This window comes from Mangifera indica, chromosome 6 (genome assembly GCF_011075055.1).
Source record: "Mangifera indica cultivar Alphonso chromosome 6, CATAS_Mindica_2.1, whole genome shotgun sequence".
NCBI lineage: Eukaryota > Viridiplantae > Streptophyta > Magnoliopsida > Sapindales > Anacardiaceae > Mangifera > Mangifera indica.
Window position 1 is genome coordinate 11,545,148 of NC_058142.1, and position 18,951 is coordinate 11,564,098.

At 33.1% G+C, this 18,951-nt stretch overlaps 1 protein-coding gene, 1 non-coding gene and 1 pseudogene across 2 annotated transcripts; 2 read left to right on the plus strand and 1 right to left on the minus strand.

The window, feature by feature from the left end:
• Positions 1-2,430: 2,430 nt before the first annotated feature.
• Positions 2,431-5,593, minus strand: LOC123218509 (annotated as a pseudogene).
• Positions 5,594-14,937: 9,344 nt separating this feature from the next.
• On the plus strand, positions 14,938-15,044 carry LOC123219842. The gene has a single exon (XR_006502921.1). It is a non-coding gene; the product is annotated as a small nucleolar RNA R71 (small nucleolar RNA).
• Positions 15,045-16,924: 1,880 nt separating this feature from the next.
• Positions 16,925-18,514, plus strand: LOC123219665 (tyrosine decarboxylase-like). The gene has a single exon (XM_044641663.1). It carries the CDS (start codon positions 16,925-16,927, stop codon positions 18,446-18,448), a length of 1,524 nt encoding a protein of 507 aa, XP_044497598.1. The 3' UTR covers positions 18,449-18,514.
• Positions 18,515-18,951: the final 437 nt, after the last annotated feature.

The window sequence follows — 18,951 nt, forward strand, 5'->3', positions numbered from 1 at the left end:
GAGTCTTGACATTTAACTGCATACGATCGTACATTTTTAAAAGTATGGGTGTACATCATTTGTTAAGATGTACAGACATGCATTTCTCGAGTGCACAACTGTACATCAGCCAAAATAGGTTTCTACTTTTGATTTTAGCCCAATTTGACTGAAATTCAATATTAATCATATGAAAAGGATAATAATATCTTTGGAGCATACATGAGGGTTTTACATTTCTCCCTTCCTTATTCAAAATTTTGTCCTCAAAATTTGATTCGAACTACTCTTGGTGGCAATCTCTCATAGCTTGCTCAACATTCTAAGTATACTTCTTAGCTTTTTGAGGATTTTGACCAAAGGAATCTTTTTGTTTCGAAACACCTTTTCTAATCTATCTATTTACCTTACTGGTAGCTCCTTGTACACAAATTCCTTGGTCAACTTTAACTCATTAGTCCTCAACATGTGGATTGGGTCTCTCATGTACTTGCAAAACAATAAGACATAGAACACATTGTGGATACGATCCATGTTAGACAACAAGACAATTCTATAGGGTAATTTGCCTTTATTATGATGGCTTATACAATTAACAAGTTGAAGAGGTTATCTTGTAACTTGTTGCACAAGCCATCAATTAATTTTGGAGAGATCTTATAATTCATAACTTAAAATTTCCAAGAACCTATATTCTTTAGTTGTTGTGAGGTGGTAAGCTTGTTTTCAGTGCAATCACCACTCCTAGTTGATCAATGTAAAGATACGTTGGCAACATAGGCTATAAAATTTAATGCATCTTTGCTTCATTTTTTTCCTCTAACAAAGCATGTGGTCACCATGTCATTGTAATGTCTTTTTGTACTTTTCTTACAAACAACACCAATTATTAATGTAAAATTTTGCACCAAATTAGAAATTATTGTCTAGCTATTCCAAACTCAATATCTTCAACCTTCTGGCCTCGAATTGGTCTCCTTACTTAACCTTTTCATTGTAATGGTAATTTTTGTCCCTACATTAAAGCTACAAAGACACATATGAGATTGCAAGGTTAGAGTAAGAACGAAGGCTAATTCATATGATTGTCAACTTCGATATAGAGTGCTCAAATGTAACTCTTCTTTAAATGAATATTGAGATTTCATTCCTTGTCGTTAGTCCACTTTATGTAGTGAAATAGGCTAGGGTTAAGAGAACATTATCCCTTATTATGGTAGTATTCAAGTTATGGAAGAATGCTTGAAGTGTAAGTAAGGTTTGGTGCATTCTTAAACTCTCACCTATAAAGTTTCAAAAACTCAAACACCTATCTTTCTATTAAAATTCTCTATTAGGATTAAAGATAAAATTGTTATTAATAAAAAATATTTAAAAACTAAAATTTTATCTCATTTCCTCCCTCAATTTAAAAAACTAACAATTCTACTTATCTCTCCCTTCGGGTCTCTCTCATCTCTTTCTTTGTCTAACGTGAAGACTTGTCATCTTTGTTTGAGAGAGGAAGATGAGTCTAAGATGAAAATCATTGTTTTTGTCTCAGACAAAGACTTGTCTTCTTCATTTGCAATGAAGCTAGCAGAGGGAGATGAGAGAGCTCCAGAGGGAGAGAGAAGTTTGGAGGGAAAGAGAATGTGATCGAAGACAGCGAAGTTTGCCAAAAAGTGGTGATTGAAAAAATCAAACCCTAGGAGGAAAAAATACAACTTTTCAAAATTACGAACAAGAGAAAATTGTTAGTTTTTTAAACTAAAGGAGAAAATGAGTTAAATTTTAGTTTTTTAAATATTTTTTTATTAAATAACAGTTTTATCCTGAATCTTAACAGAGAATTTTAACAAAAGGGTACGTATTTGGGTTTTTGAAACTTTGTGGGTGAGAGTTTGAAAATTGATCAAACCTTAGGAGTGAACAAGTCTGTCTGCCTATTGTGGTCTTTATTAATTTCCTATTTATTTTTTTCCCTCTTTAGATTCTCTCATTGAAGAACAACTCTATTTCCCATTTGAAGAGAAACACCCTTTAAATTGCTTTCTTGGTGTGCAGGCACACCAGTTAGGGTTCTCCGGATACAACACGGGTGTTTTATTAAGCAAAATACCATAAGCAAAACGGAAAATTTTATCTAAACTCCTTATGAATTGCTTCATTACCACGGCATTAATTTTCATCTAGCATATTAAAGAAGTGTTTATGATTGTAATTGCTTTTCTAGAAGATTTGACAACTTTTAAATATTATTGAGTTTACTAAGCTTCCTCCTAAGGCCTATTGGCTATTTGGATGAAAGAAAACAAATTAATTTAGATTTAAATAATGTGTTATTATGTAATTTAATAATTTTGAATTAAAATAAAAAAACACCTAATTAGCGTTACTATACACATTGAAGAAAATGGTTTAAGAATTACTCCGTAAAAACATAAATTTATATGTATGCCTCGTCTCTGCTTTTTCAATAAAATTTTACATAAACATTTATCCTCAAAACTACCGAGGATATGGCTCGGCAATTGAAACCCCATTCACTGAAAGTGGCTTCGTTTCCCCTTCTGAATGTTCGGGTTGTGTCAACCCTGGATTAATGTCCCGTGAGTATGAGATGTGAGATTCTGTGGTGCCGTCCATAAAAAACCCAGGCTGTTTGGGAACTGGGAGAGTTAAAGAGTTGCTATTAAGCATTAGAACAACTGAAGTCATGGTTGGTCTGTCTGCTACATTTTCTTGAACACACAGTAGCCCAATGTGAATGCATCTAATCATTTCAGGTCTTGAACCCGATCCCAATGTTGGATCTACAAGATTCAACGCTGTTCCTTCCCTCCAATTTCTCCATGCCTGTAACAATTTATCAATCGTTATTGTCCCACACTCTTGCAGAAATACATGCAAAAATTAGAGGCTCATACTTACACAGCTAAGAAGGTATTCCACATGCCCCTCGTTAAGGAAAGAATTATTTTTTTGTCCGCTTACAATCTCCAAAAGTAACACGCCAAAACTAAAAACATCCGATTTTACTGAAAATTGCCCGTGCATTGCATACTCCGGAGCCATATATCCGCTGCACGATGACATCAATAATTATAATAATCTTTAATTGAATTGTAATGTTGGACGTTGTAATAATTTTGTGAGAAGTGTAAGGTAATTTCCTATATAATTTCAAGGAGACTAAAGTGTAATATGATACTTACTAGGTTCCTACAATTCTACTTGTATCACCTTGAGTTTGATCCATTTGAAACAATCTTGCCATACCAAAATCTGCAATTTTCGAATTCATTTCTGCATCTAGCAAAATGTTGCTAGCTTTGAGATCACGATGAATGATACGTAATCGAGAATCTTCATGAAGATAGAGAAGTCCTTGAGCAATGCTTTCTATAATTTTATATCGCCTTTCCCAATCCAAATTGTGTCGTTTAATTGGATCTAGGCAGTTAAACATTTATTCAGCTTATTTGAAAACAAGAACAGATCCTATTATGTGGAAGCTTCATAACACAGAACAAAACAAAAAAAAATATATGCAGAAGTGAGTTTAATTACCAAATATGAAGTGATCCAGGCTTGTGTTAGGCACAAACTCGTAGATGAGAAGCCTTTCATCGCCTTCCAAGCAGAAACCCAGTAGCCTAACCAGATTCCTGTGTTGAAGCCTGGCCACTAATAATACTTCATTCTTAAATTCTAGATCTCCTTGTCCAGAATCTCTAGATAGTCTATTTACAGCTACATCTTGTTGATTAGAAAGCGTGCCCTGAAAATTCAACGGAAAAGTTTATAGGCAGAAAATAAAAAATAAACTAATAATTTCCATAGTAATATATAGAATATATCATAATAACCTTGTACACAGCACCAAATCCACCTCGTCCGAGTTTATTTGCTTCAGAAAAGTCGTTTGTCGCAACTTTGATTGTGTTAAAATCATATTACAAGGACTCTGCAGTTCTGATTTCATCCACAGCTTCAATAGTGGAAAAAACTTTCAGCGGAAATGCCATTCGGGTGTCTCAGTTTGAAAAAAATAAAAACTAAAAGAACACTTCTGATGAACGCATGATTGCATTCCAGAGCTACTTATCTCAACAAAAATGCATTAATTCTAACTTCAAACCCTGGTTTTAGATGTTTTGTATAACTCTTCAGGGAGACAGTCAGAAAATCATGTAAATAAAACATGGTCATGGGAAAGGGTCATTTTTTAATAAAAGTGAATTAATCACTGCTCTGTATTTTTATATTTGGTTTTAAGGAAAACCGATATTGCAGTGTTAATTTATTTCAATCTTCTGTTTTGTATAAAAGTACATGATCTCATGTCTGGCTAATTAGTGGTAAATAATTTGGAACTGGTACTCGATTTATTTAATATTTATTGTATAAGTATAGATAGAATTTGTTGTTTCAACGAAATTAAAATAATTAAATTTCAAATATATTGAGATGTATAAGAAATTAAGAGCAAGCTCTTCTTACTTTCAAATTTTTTTCTTGGGCTTCCTCACTTTGAAGCAGATGCAGATGAGGATAAGAAATATAACCAGAGCAACAGCTGAGACAACAATGATTATGATGACGACGGTTCCAGAAGAGTTACCTGCAAAATCTTTATCTTATCATATAACTTTTCATATTAAATTTTCATCACTGTTATAGATTCTTATATGCAAGAATGATATTAAATTTCCCGATGACATAAATCTTCAGATCTTTTGTGTGTGTATTTATATATATATAGTATAGATGGTAAAATTAATCTGTACCATTGTTTGACGGCGGAGGAGGCGGTGGTGCTTGATCGTCAGTTGTAGGGTCATAGAAACGATTGACCTCATACCTAATATTACAACTGGGAGCTAAAACTCTTCCTCCTTGCTTCCCATCACAACAATCTGAAATACTTCCAATAATGGTTTCAAGGCAGTCATTGCAGTCCATATCTGTCAAGTCGGGAGTGCACTGAACAAGTCCATACAATGTTTTAAAATCCGGGGCAGATGTATTTCCAGTAGCGAACTTGAGAACCGAACCGCCAGATTTAGCTTTACTTTTCAGGCTGTCCATTAATGTCCTCAGCACTTGATTGAATTCTTCCACACTTGATACATTATTAATGTTCCACATCCAAAATTCAGGAGAAACTTCTCTTGTGCCAAATATGGAGCGGTTTGAGTAGCGTAACATACATTGGTCATACCATCCAATAGCCTCCATTTGGTTGGGACAGAGCTGAGTGAGCTTATGTCGAGAATCATTGAGGCAACTACGGCAAGGCAATCCTCTACTTTAACATCTCCTCTACAAAGAGCCATTGCGTTTACTTTGTCTGAGTTTTGTCCAACAGAAAAATTGTAGAATCCATTGGTGTTTGAAGAAACAGTAGAGAGGAGGGCATTGAGGTTTGCCTGGTACGTACTATTTGCTGTATAGTTACCTTTGCCGTATTCGCAGAAGTGGTACAGGAAGTCTTGCTGGGCAATTGTGGGTTTAGCAACATGTAGAAGAATGAAACAAAGGAAAAGCATAAATCTTGAAGAGCCTGTTGTGATCATTCTGTATCTCTTGTGCAAAAATGCAAGAATTTTTTGTCCAGGCTACAATGTTCTAATTAAGGCTGTTTAATTATATAAGTTGCTTCTCCGTTAATGTCAGACAAGTCAATGAATCAGGATATTAAAAGTGAGAATGGATTAGTCTACTACCTGACGTATTCAATATTTTTAAAAATGAAAAAGTGGTTACGTCTCGTGAGTAAGTCGTGGCTGGTAACTTTTTCACCTATTAGTTTTATGGAATTTAAAAGAAAAGTGGTTATGTAATGATGGCTACACCAGTGGTAAACGACAACCAAGGACATGTAATCATAAAGAAACGCGTTTTACCATGGACTTTTATTTAGAGATGACCAACCGATGGGGTTGGGTCAAAACCAGCCTAAAAGGGTTCCAAGGAGTTACCAAGAAAAGTCGGATAGAATTGTGTATTATTGAATAATTTAATTGTTTTCATCTTTTATATTATGTTTGTTTAACCGCTTACTGTACAGTGTTTTTAAAATTTTTTTCTTCTGATAATTTGGTCAAATAGTGCACAACAACTCAACATTGTAATTTTTTACATTTAAATTCAACAGGTTTTGGCATTTGATGCTTGTTAATTTGTGTTATGGCCATGGTGCTTATCAATTTGTATTATGAATTTGATGTTTAATAATAGGTTAACTTATTATTGTTAATTTGTAATTGACTTAGTATTTTTATGGAAGTTAAATATCAATCTTCTATGATACTTTATTTATATATAATAAATCAATATATGATAATTTTTAAATTTTAAATTAGATAAATTATAAGATTTTTAAACTGAGAAAGTAAATATAATAAAAAAAAAAATTATTTTTAATTCTAACTTAAATTTTTAATAAACAATAAAACTTTGAGTTTTTTAAATTTCACATATAGGAATTTAATAATGGATCAAAACTAGAGTTTGAAATAGTCCTTCAGACTATTTTTTAAATGAACTATAATTTTCGGTTTGGATCTCTTAAGTTGACTGTCAATCAACCAAACCTGTCTTCTTTCAAATGAACCCATTTGGACACGTTTATAGGGATCCTTGAAGTTTCCATGCTTTTCAAGTACCGCGTAGATATAATACCTCAGTACTGGATGTAAGCCGTGACCCAAGCTGCTTCGGTTTCCAAAGCCAGTTTGGTTTAATTTCAGCAAATTTAAATTCATTTAACTTAAAGTTAAATAGTATTTAAGTTAAAAGAGTAAATTCGTTTTTAAAATCGAATTAAATTTAAATTAAAAATATCTGATTCAATTTTATTTATAAGTGATGAATAATTTAATTTGATTTAAATTTAATTTATTATTTGATTTAAATTATATCAAATAATTGATAATAACATCATTTTATCAATTATTAGATAAAATAACCTCATTTTATTGATAATCTGTATATTAAAATCACAAATTTAAATTTAAATTTAAACTGTGTTATTTTTATATGGATTAAACTCAAATAATACTTAATTTAATTCATTAAATTCCAATCAAGCCATTTTTTATTTAATCAAACTCAAGCTCATAAATTTTCAAACTTAGTTTAGTTTAGATCGTATCTACATCATACCCACATCATATAAATAGGTTATTATTTATATATAATAAACCAATATATTAATTTGTGTTATGGCCATGGTGCTTATCAATTTGTGTTATGAATTTGGTGTTTAATAATAGGTTAACTTATTATTGTTGATTTGTAATTGACTTAGTACTTTTATGGAAGTTAAATATCAATCTTCTATGATACTCTATTTATATATAATAAACCAATATATGACAATTTATAATGAATATTGTTATAAATAACGAATATTGAAATACTTGCATAAATAATTGATTTTTAGGGTGAAAGAAAATAAAATATTCAACTGTATATTTTGTAGATAATGCTATTAAAGAGGATACTATAGAAGCTGAACAAATGATGAGGGGTGTAACAGGAGCGGTGACAATATTTTTTATCATTAATAATGATGAAGAATGATCAATTACTCATTTATTAAACTTTATGTTAGACAAATTATATTCTTAATATGTTTTGTTAAATGTTAAATTGAATATTATTTGTTCAATAAAGCTTATATTGGTTGGTTCCTGTTATATTTTATTTAATGTATATATTAGAATTGTGTTTTGTTTAGGTGTTCAATAATGTATATGTTTGTTGAATTTGATTTTTTTAATACATATATTTTGTTTTGATGCAAAGTTAATGGTTATTACTTATTACATTTATGTTCAATAATACATATATTTTGTTAATTGTGAAAAGTACGCATAACATAATATTTAGTATGTAAAACATATGTAATTAGATATAATTTTTTTAAGTTATTCTATAAAACTATAATTCTGATCAAACCGGCTAATCTAAATCGTTCAACCAGAACTAGTATTCAAAATAATTTTTACTTTGGTCTGGTTCTGAAAACCTTAAAAAAAATATATTAGTTTTTAGATTGCTCATCACGTGCACACCCGATTAGGTAGAAATTCAAAAATTAATAATCCATACCCGTTTTTGAGATAGATAGATAAAACCCCTCTATGCCAGGTCTACGTTATCAAGTGCACACCTAATTTATTTGTTTTATAATTGCCTCAAGTGGAAACTTCCCTCCGGGTGCCTACTATTTTTATTTATTTATTTAAATTGACCAACAATGACAATTTCACACCAGTCCCCTTCAAATTCAAATTCAATGAAATGCGTCAGCTGCCAAATTTTGACTGGAACTTCTGTTTCCTTTTTATCGACCTATTTCTTTTTTTTTTTTTTTTTAATGGAGAATTATGAAGAGTGTAATCACCAGACAAATCCATGGGCTTTTACTCATGTTAGAAGCACAATCAACAGGGCAACTATTGTTGGCCCAGATCTGAACCAACTAGACCAAATCCAGGACATGTCATCGGCGCCTCCAAACTGCATTGCTGGCTTCCCTTAAGGCAACAAAATTTCCTTTCCTTTTTCTTTGTTTTATAACAAAATTTATTATTTATATTTTTAAATAAGTGTAAATATTTTATTGCATAAACTTATTTTAGCAGACTTTATTTTGGTTGTATTTTTGGCATAACTTGTACAACTATTGGTTTGCCTCGGTTCCCTATTCAATGTAATCATTTTTAATACCAAGTGTCCTTAAATTGAACAGAATTACAATAAAATATTCTTAAATTGCATGAATTGAAATTTATCCCTGAATAACAAGCTTGAGTTTGACTTTTAGAATTTTATAAAAAGGTTGTAAATTTATATATACAAATAAACGTTTTTCTAATTTCTATAATACAGATTTTGGAAATCGATTGTGTATTCAAATGGTGCGTAAATGTATGGCAAGATGCTTTGTAAGTTGCCAATACATAAATACAACAACATGCATTTGCTGGTTGCCAAAGGTGAAATGCATGTATCAATACATCTTTACAACAAGCATTGCAAGCTGGTGTTATTAATGATACAAACTGTTGACACTTTCAATATATCTTTATACAACACAACTAACGTTTCATTAATATTACAATAAGTATTGAAAGATGTGGGTGGTACGTGTTGTCGTTGACACCCAAATTAAATCCTAAATTCCTATAACAAAAATGTAGTAAAGGAAAGTAGGGATCGATCCCTCGAAGAGCTTTGATTAGTATGTCGTCACAAATAAATCGAAACAAATAAATAAAAAGGGGGTTTTGAAGTGAATGCAAATTATAATAAAAAACACTAACTAAAAATTCAGTAAAATAATCTAAAAGAAATAAATCGAGTTAACAAACCTTGGTCTTCGGTCACATCCACCATGGGAACTACGATTGATCATCGAAACCAAAAATATCAAATTAATTATTCAAATATTCGTTGTGGTATTAAATTTACTTCTCATTCCTTATGATTAGTTAACCAAAAACATGTATTCCAATTAACCCTTATTGATTAATAATTCGGATACGATCTCGAATTTAATTAAACAATAGCATTACGAATTAGAAAGACCAACGAAGCAAGACAACACAAACGTACGACGTTGCATTTAATCTAGTTGATTATTTCCCTAGGATTATCGCTTCTGACGCAGCAAACAATAAACCTAGTTGCCACTTCGATTAGATGGATTGAACAATTACGGATTCAGCACCTAAACTAGCCGTAGATTATATTAATTGATAAACTAATCGCGCGCCTTAGAAATCAATCAACACAATCATAAACAAATAATTCAGAAAGATAATCAATACTCGAATAAATAAAAAGATGCATTAAAGAACAGAATAAATCTCACAATCATTGTAGTTCCATGGTTTCAGATCCCTTCAACCAAGATAAATTATTCAGCCACTGTAAACCATGTTTTTCTCTCTAATTCTCTAAGTACAATGGTTGATAATTCTCAAATAAAAAAATAAGAATATATATATATTATCTTCCTACTAAAAATCTGGAAATTGAATCCTAATCTCCTAATCCAATCAAGCAAAGTGATCCATATCTTCCCAAAAAGAAAGGAAAAGGAAAAGATATATATTTTTAATATAAATCCTTCTTCCAAAAATATCATTCCTTATTTAGCTCAATTAATCCTCTTTTCTAGCTGGTGATTATCCTTTTCCTAGGAAGCAAATCTTAATATTTTCTGGACTCTTGCAGCTGATCTGGGCGTTCAGATCTGCTTTCCGGATTCTGCTCTCATCTTTCACGTGCCCACGCCTATTCTGCATTACGAAATTTCCAGTTTAATATATCTGCTCCAGTTTTTCCTCTTTTTGGCCCTATTTATTCCAAAATTGCTCAAAGCTTCCTAAAAGCAAAAAGATAAGTAATTTTATTAGATTGCATCAAATTTCCACACAACACAAGGAAATTATAAATCAAAATAGTAACAATTAATGGCCTTATCAAATTCCCCCACACTTATCTTTTGCTCGTCCTCGAGTAAAACAAAAACAAAACAAAACAAACTCAAAAAGGTTCCATCAATCTCTTTTCTCACGATACCAAAAAGTGTGCATACCTTAAAATTCAAACCAATCAAGATTCAAGCATCAACACACATCATTATCAAGCTTTACAAGGAAATATGCACAAAGAAAAATCAAGATAATCGCATTCTAAAGCATGTATAAAGCTTTGGTGAATCATCCTCACGGTTATCACTCATATCACTCATGTGTTTAATGGTTCGGTGTTTCGCTCAAATTCTTCTAATGCAAACATTCTACCATAAGCTTGCTTATACACCAAATCTCCACCACTTAGATTATATACATGCATAAATTAAAAGGACTTTATTTTAGGTTGTAATGGGGTTTTGGGTAAAGGTGATGATTAATGGATACAAAAGGTTAAAACCATGAATATTAACAAAACATTTAAACACCTAAGGGGAACAAAAAGGTAAAGCTAAAGTCACCATATTCACCACATTTCTTTGCTACTTGCCATTGCCTTTCTCTTCTCTCTTTTTCAACTTCTTTTCTTTTTTCTCTTTTTCTTTTTCTGTTTTCTTTTTTTTTTTTTTCAGCAATTTTTTTTTTCCTTTTTTCTTGAATAACTAAGAGAGTTGGGTAGCAAAGATAACAATATAAGGCAATCTCAATAGCACTCTTCATGCCAACTTCTTTTCATCATCTCTTCTTATACAATTAAGTTCCCTTTTCCCCCACATTTAAATTTCTCAAGACAACACATTCACCAAGCAACAAATTTTTGTTTAAATGCCTTGCTTATTTTCATGGTTGGGTGAGGATTTTTACTTGAAGGCTTGGGTTTGTAATATGGTTTTAGCACAAAGAATCAAGGGCTTTGTAAGGCTCAAAGGGTTAACTAGGGAAATTTAAAATAGGTTGGCTTTTTAAGCTAAAGGGTTTAAACGAGAATGCCTTTATCATTTTCATGCATGCATAATTCAATGTGGTCTCGAAACGGTTCAAAGCAAGTTCTAGAGATATATTCACATTGAAGAATATCACTCATCAAAGAAAACATAGATTGATATGAATGTTTCAATCTTTTTCGACTCAAAACTCACGGGTTAATTAAATTCACCTTAACTTCAAACAAACTCAAGCACTCAATTATCAAAATTTGTTTAAATGCATACCCCTAATTAATCTAACAAATCAGTGTACAATGATCTCCTGTTGAATCGGCTAAATTCCAAGGCATGCATACAAATTAATTCATTCAAAGTGAGATTAATGGACTGTTTAGCTGACTAAAAATAGGGAAGGATACACTAGCTGCCATAAAAATCAAACTTTATCCAGCAAGGAGCAACAACATAGACGAAACAAAGCAGAAAATTTAGGCATAATAGAATAAGCATAACACAAAGAAGACAGAAAAAAAAAACTGACAGAGAAACAAAACAAAATAAAAGCAGAACAAAGAAGAATAGAGCAGAGAAGAATAGAACAAGTAAATAAAACAGAGCAGGAAAAAAAAATAAAATAAAACTGAAGGACAGAATAGTACACAACAGAAAAATAAACAACAGAAAATTAAAACACAAATAAACCCTCCCCCACACTTAAACCAAACATTGTCCTCAATGTTTAAACAAAACAGAATATAATGAGAACTGAAATTTAAAAGAAAAGGGAAAGAAGACTTCTCTGGATTTGGGGAAAAGGAACAGTAGTTCGAATTTTTGGAGAGTTGCAATTGATAGAGGATTCTTCAGATTTTGATAACAGCTCTGATGTAGGAAGCCTTCGATGGGTGGGTTTTTGCTGCTCTTTGATGCTTGTGAACGGGTTCTGACCATGGCGTTGCAGAATGAGGAAAGGGGCTGCTAGGTTTTTATTTTAGGTGGAGAGAAATTGTGAAGCGTAGGTTTGGCGAATATGGTCTCTGGAAGAAAATAAACCCAGCCTTATAATCACACTAAATCATATGACCCCCTTGAATTTAAGAAAATAGCAAAGCAGAAGCTGGACTTTTGACAGAAGCACATGACCCAATTCCAGAACACCAAAATGCAGATTTCTCCCCCATGAACATTTATAGACAGCTCCCTGGAACCTAGCAGGAGGAAGAAGATGATTGAGCAGTAACATAAAAATAAATTAAAATAAATCTAAGCAAAAATCATAAAATAATTGCTAATTAAATATCTAAAAATCCTAAAACTGAAATTTAAAACTAAAATTGGAACACATAAACCGAAATTAAAGCAAATGTCTAGAAAATTAAAATTTAAGCAGTAATTAAAATAAGATTGAAAGCTTGGGTTGCCTCCCAAGTAGAGCCTTTGTTTACAGTCGTCGGCTCGACGTAATGCCTTCATTTATTTATCCGGGATCTTTCAACTCCACTTCTCTGATGTTTTCAGCTGGCATTCCTTTGTAAAACAGTTTGAGTCTATGGCCATTAACTTGAAATACTTTTGATGTCGCTACGCTTTGAATCTCTAGCTTTTTCGGAATTTGCACCAGTTTCTCTTCTTGCTGCTCATTTAACTTACTGGAAATGATCACTGGTAAGATTTTCCCATCTCCTAGGTACACATATTTAAGGTGATTTGGAAGAGGTTTCAGCTCCAGCTCTGGTACCTGCAAAATAAAAGGTAACAATTTTTCATTAGGCACTGGTAGCTCAATATAAAATAAATTACTTGTATTTTTCAGTTCTCTGAATTCATTCATCTTTGTCCCTGCATTCTGCACATCTGAAATTAATTTAAAGTCATCTCTTTCTTTCAAAATATTTTTATGGTTAGCCACCTTTAACTCATCATCACCATCAAGTATATCCTGCGCTAGAGAATCAATTAAATCAACTGAATACACAGGAAAATTCACATCAGAATATTTCATAGCATCATAAATATTAAATTGGACAGCTTCACCATCAAACTCCATGGCCAGTGTGCCTTTGTGAACATCAATTTTCGTTTTAGCTGTTTTCAGAAAGGGTCTTCCTAGCAAAATAGGTGCAGATTGGTCATTATTTTCCATGTCAAGAACATAAAAATCAGCTGGAAAAATTAATTTATCATTAACCTGAACAAGAACATCTTCAATTAACCCCTTAGGATATACATTTGATTTATCGGCCAACTGAATAACTGTGCCAGTTTTTTCCAAAGGTCCAAGATTAAGAACAGAATAAATAGAATATGGCATTACATTAATAGATGCTCCTAAATCTAACATGGCTTTTTCAATTTTTGTGCCTCCTATTGTGCAAGGGATTCAAAACATACCTGGATCTTTGCATTTTTCAGGAAGATTTTTGCGAATTATGGCTGAAACATTTTCTCCTACCTTTATCTTTTCATACCTTTTGAGTTTTTGCTTTCTTTTCAATGTACACAACTCTTTCAAAAATTTAGCATAACGAGGCACTTGTTTTATTGCATCAAACAGTGGAATATTGACTTCACACTCTCGAAAGGTCTCATATAAATCCGCATTATGTTCGTACTTCAATTTTAAAGCTTTAGGAAAAGGAGGAACAGGTTTGTATTCACTGAAAGAAAGATATTTACCTGTCGCTACCTTTTCAGAAGAATTATTTTCTGCTGCCAATTTTTCTCTATTTTCTATTGGCTGTGCTGGTACAGGTTGTGCTTTAATCAACATCTCCAGCTCCTTTCCACTCCTCAACATTATGGCACTAACATTCTCCTTTGGGTTCATCACAGTTTGTGACGACAGTTTGCTTGAATTTTGTGCTTCCAGCCTATTGATTGCAGTAGCCATCTGGCTCATTTGATTTTCCAGATTTTGAATGTTGGTTCTGGTTTCCTGTTGAAATTTCATAGTGTTAGTAGCCAAACTTTTAACAATATCTTCAAGAGATGTACCTGAATTAGAATTTTGAGTTGGTTGCTGCTGTCTAGGAATATAATGTTGTTGGTATGGCTGAAAATTATTTGAAGACTGATCCGCATTTGCATTCCCATAACGAAAATTAGGATGATCTCTCCAACCTGAATTGTAAGTATTCGAATAGGGATTATAATTATGATTTCGCTGCTGCTGTCCTAAAAATCCGCCCACTGTATTAGCATGTTTAGAGCAGTCCTCCTGAAGTGTTGGGCACATATCAGTTGGATGTCCTCCTATCGAACAGATTCCGCAAACTTTCGTTGTCTCTGTTTTTCCTACAACCATTTGACGTACAAGAGTAGTTAGATCATCAAGTCGTCTTTCAAGAGAAGATACATTGACCTCATTGAAGCGTCGAGACGAATGGTCTAATCTATTTCCAAAATGTTGTGAATTTGACGCCATATTTGCAATTAAATTCTGGGCTGCTTCAGGTGTTTTGTCAGCCAATGCTCCACCACTTGCTGCATCAATCATATTTCTCTTATTCGATAGAAGTCCTTTATAGAAATATTGAATAAGCAGCTGGTCACTAATTTGGTGATGTGGACAACTCACACAGAGTTTTTTAAAGCGCTCCCAATATTCGTATAAAGACTCTCCAGTATGTTGTCGAATGCCACAGATTTCTTTCCTTATGCTGGCTGCTCTTGATGCTGGAAAAAATTTTTGCAGAAATAATCTTTTCATCTCATGCCAAGTAGTGATACTTCCAGCGGGTAGATAATACAACCAATCTTGCGCATCATCTTTCAAAGAAAACGGAAAAGCCCTCATCTTGATTTGTTCTTCGGTTACTCCATTCGGTTTCATGCCGGTGCACACCACATGAAATTCTTTTAAATGTTTATGAGGATCTTCACCTGCAGAACCACGAAAAATAGGTAAAAGATGAATTAGTCCAGATTTTAATTCGAAGGTGGTATTAACATCTAAATTCGGAAAAGTAATACAGTGTGGTTGTTGATTTAAATTTGGAGCAGCAAGCTCTCTTAAAGTCTGATTTTCAGCCATGTTTTCCTCTGTTTCATGAACTGCCTTGTGTGTGTGCAGTCTCCTTTTTGTTTCTTTTCTCAACCCTTTTGCAGTCTTTTCAATTTCTGGATCAAATTGTAAACTAGCTTGTTTCGAAGATCGCGTAACAAACATACAAATTAAAAACTCCCCGGCAACGGCGCCAAAATTTGGTACGTGCTGTCGTTGACACCCAAATTAAATCCTAAATTCCTGTAACAAAAATGTAGTAAAGGAAAGTAGGGATCGATCCCTCGAAGAGCTTTGATTAGTATGTCGTCACAAATAAATCGAAACAAATAAATAAAAAGGGGGTTTTGAAGTGAATGCAAATTATAATAAAAAACACTAACTAAAAATTCAGTAAAATAATCTAAAAGAAATAAATCGAGTTAACAAACCTTGGTCTTCGGTCACATCCACCATGGGAACTACGATTGATCATCGAAACCAAAAATATCAAATTAATTATTCAAATATTCGTTGTGGTATTAAATTTACTTCTCATTCCTTATGATTAGTTAACCAAAAACATGTATTCCAATTAACCCTTATTGATTAATAATTCGGATACGATCTCGAATTTAATTAAACAATAGCATTACGAATTAGAAAGACCAACGAAGCAAGACAACACAAACGTACGACGTTACATTTAATCTAGTTGATTATTTCCCTAGGATTATCGCTTCTGACGCAGCAAATAATAAACCTAGTTGCCACTTCAATTAGATGGATTGAACAATTACGGATTCAGCACCTAAACTAGCCGTAGATTATATTAATTGATAAACTAATCGCGCGCCTTAGAAATCAATCAACACAATCATAAACAAATAATTCAGAAAGATAATCAATACTTGAATAAATAAAAAGATGCATTAAAGAACAGAATAAATCTCACAATCATTGTAGTTCCATGGTTTCAGATCCCTTCAACCAAGATAAATTATTCAGCCACTGTAAACCATGTTTTTCTCTCTAATTCTCTAAGTACAATGGTTGATAATTCTCAAATAAAAAAATAAGAATATATATATATTATCTTCCTACTAAAAATCTGGAAATTGAATCCTAATCTCCTAATCCAATCAAGCAAAGTGATCCATATCTTCCCAAAAAGAAAGGAAAAGGAAAAGATATATATTTTTAATATAAATCCTTCTTCCAAAAATATCATTCCTTATTTAGCTCAATTAATCCTCTTTTCCAGCTGGTGATTATCCTTTTCCTAGGAAGCAAATCTTAATATTTTCTGGACTCTTGCAGCTGATCTAGGCGTTCAGATCTGCTTTCCGGATTCTGCTCTCATCTTTCACGTGCCCACGCCTAGTCTGCATTACGAAATTTCCAGTTTAATATATCTGCTCTAGTTTTTCCTCTTTTTGGCCCTATTTATTCCAAAATTGCTCAAAGCTTCCTAAAAGCAAAAAGATAAGTAATTCTATTAGATTGCATCAAATTTCCACACAACACAAGGAAATTATAAATCAAAATAGTAACAATTAATGGCCTTATCAGTGGGTAGCGTAAATTTCGATCCTGAACTTCAAAACAACTCAGTATCTTTCATTAACCCCCTAGATTCTGAGGAACTGAGTAGGCAATGTCACATGATCATAGACTTCATTGCTGATTATTACAAAAATGTTGAGAAACAGCTGGTTCGAAGCCAGGTTGAACCGGGTTATCTCAATAAACGCTTGCCAAAACCTGCACCAAATAATCCTGAACCTATTGAGAAAATCCTCGAGGATGTCCAGGAACACATTGTCCCTGGATTAACACCTTCGCAAAGTCCTAATTATTTTGCATACTTCCCTTCTAGTGGCAGCGTCGCTGGGATTATTGGTGAAATGATTAGCACAGGCTTTAATGTTGTAGGATTTAATTGGATGTCATCACCCGCAGCAACTGAGCTCCAAAATATTGTTATGGATTGGTTTGGAGAAATGCTGAAGCTTCCTAAATCTTTCCTTTTCTCTGGAAATGGTGGGAGTGTTATACAAGGTACTACATGTGAAGCCATTTTGTGCACATTATCTGCTGCAAGAGATCAAACTCTCAGTAAGATTGGAAGAGAAAACATTACAAAGCTTGTTGTTTATGGTTCTGATCAAACTCATAGTGCTCTCCAAAAAGCTGCTCAAATCGCCGGCATTGATCCCAACAACTTCCGGGCTATTAAGACTATGAAATCATCTTCATTTGGTCTATGCCCGGACTTCCTGCAGTCGATAGTTGAATCAGATGTAGAAGCGGGGTTGATCCCTCTTTTTCTATGTGCTACAGTTGGGACGACAGGAACAAACGCCGTTGATCCAGTCGGTCCGCTAAGTGACATAGCCAAAAGATATGGAATATGGGTTCATATTGATGCTGCATATGCTGGAAGTTCCTGTATCTGCCCAGAGTTTCGACATTTCCTGAGTGGTATTGAAGATGTGGACTCCTTCAGTCTCAGTGCACACAAATGGTTCTTCACTACTCTAGATGGTTGTTGCCTTTGGGTGAAGAATCCAGGCGCTCTCATAAAATCGCTCTCAACAAATCCAGAGTTTTTGAGGAACAGGGCTAGTGATTCGAAGAAAGTGGTGGATTATAAAGATTGGCAAATAACACTAAGCCGAAGATTTAGGGCCATGAAACTATGGATGGTTCTTAGAAGCTATGGAGTGGCCAATCTCAGGAATTTCCTTCGTAGCCATGTGAGAATGGCAAAGCTCTTTGAAGAGCTAGTGGGAAGTGACAAGAGGTTTGAGGTTGTTGTTCCGAGAAACTTTGCTATGGTTTGTTTTCGGGGATTGCCATCAACATTGGATAAGGCAAGTGAGGTCGAGAGAGTTAATAAATTCAATAGTGAATTGTTGGAGTCCATAAATAGATCTGGGAAATTATTCATGACTCATGCCATGGTAGAGGGAATCTCTGTGATAAGGTTTGCTATTGGTGCTACTCTGACAGAGGAACGACATGTGGTCGCGGCTTGGAAGGTGGTGCAACAGCATTTTGAAGCCAACCTTAAAAAGTAGATGAAAATGCAAATTAAGTCTAGGAAATTATTATAAATTCATATCAAGGTAGATGTTACTACATAGATGCACTTTTAATTTTATCTTGATGAAAATGTTAAACTCAGCTTACTTTCTAGTGGTTTTATTTTTATATGTGTTGAAGTTTCTTTCTAAATTTTTATGTAAAAATATTTAATGTAATAAATGAAAAAAGAGTTCCAATGAAATGCTTTAAATATGAAAAATCACTAGCAAAATCTAGAAAATCCCCTCAGGTATATTTAAGGCTAAAAGACTTATTTTCACCGAGGTTTGATGTAATATCAAAGTTTCTTATGTTAAATTTTAAAAATTTAAAAACGCATCTATCAGTCATTAAAGACATCTATCCCTCATTAAAATTAAAAAAATCTATTAATATTTGGGGTTATTAAATTAAATGTCTTAATATACTCAAAACTAAACGAAAAGGCTTTAACTTTTTCATATAAAGCAAAAAATACCACCACAATTCCCTTTTT

Bases quoted from the DNA above. Each gene is read 5' to 3' on its own strand.
- LOC123219665 (XM_044641663.1), top strand. From the start codon at position 16,925: ATGGCCTTATCAGTGGGTAGCGTAAATTTCGATCCTGAACTTCAAAAC.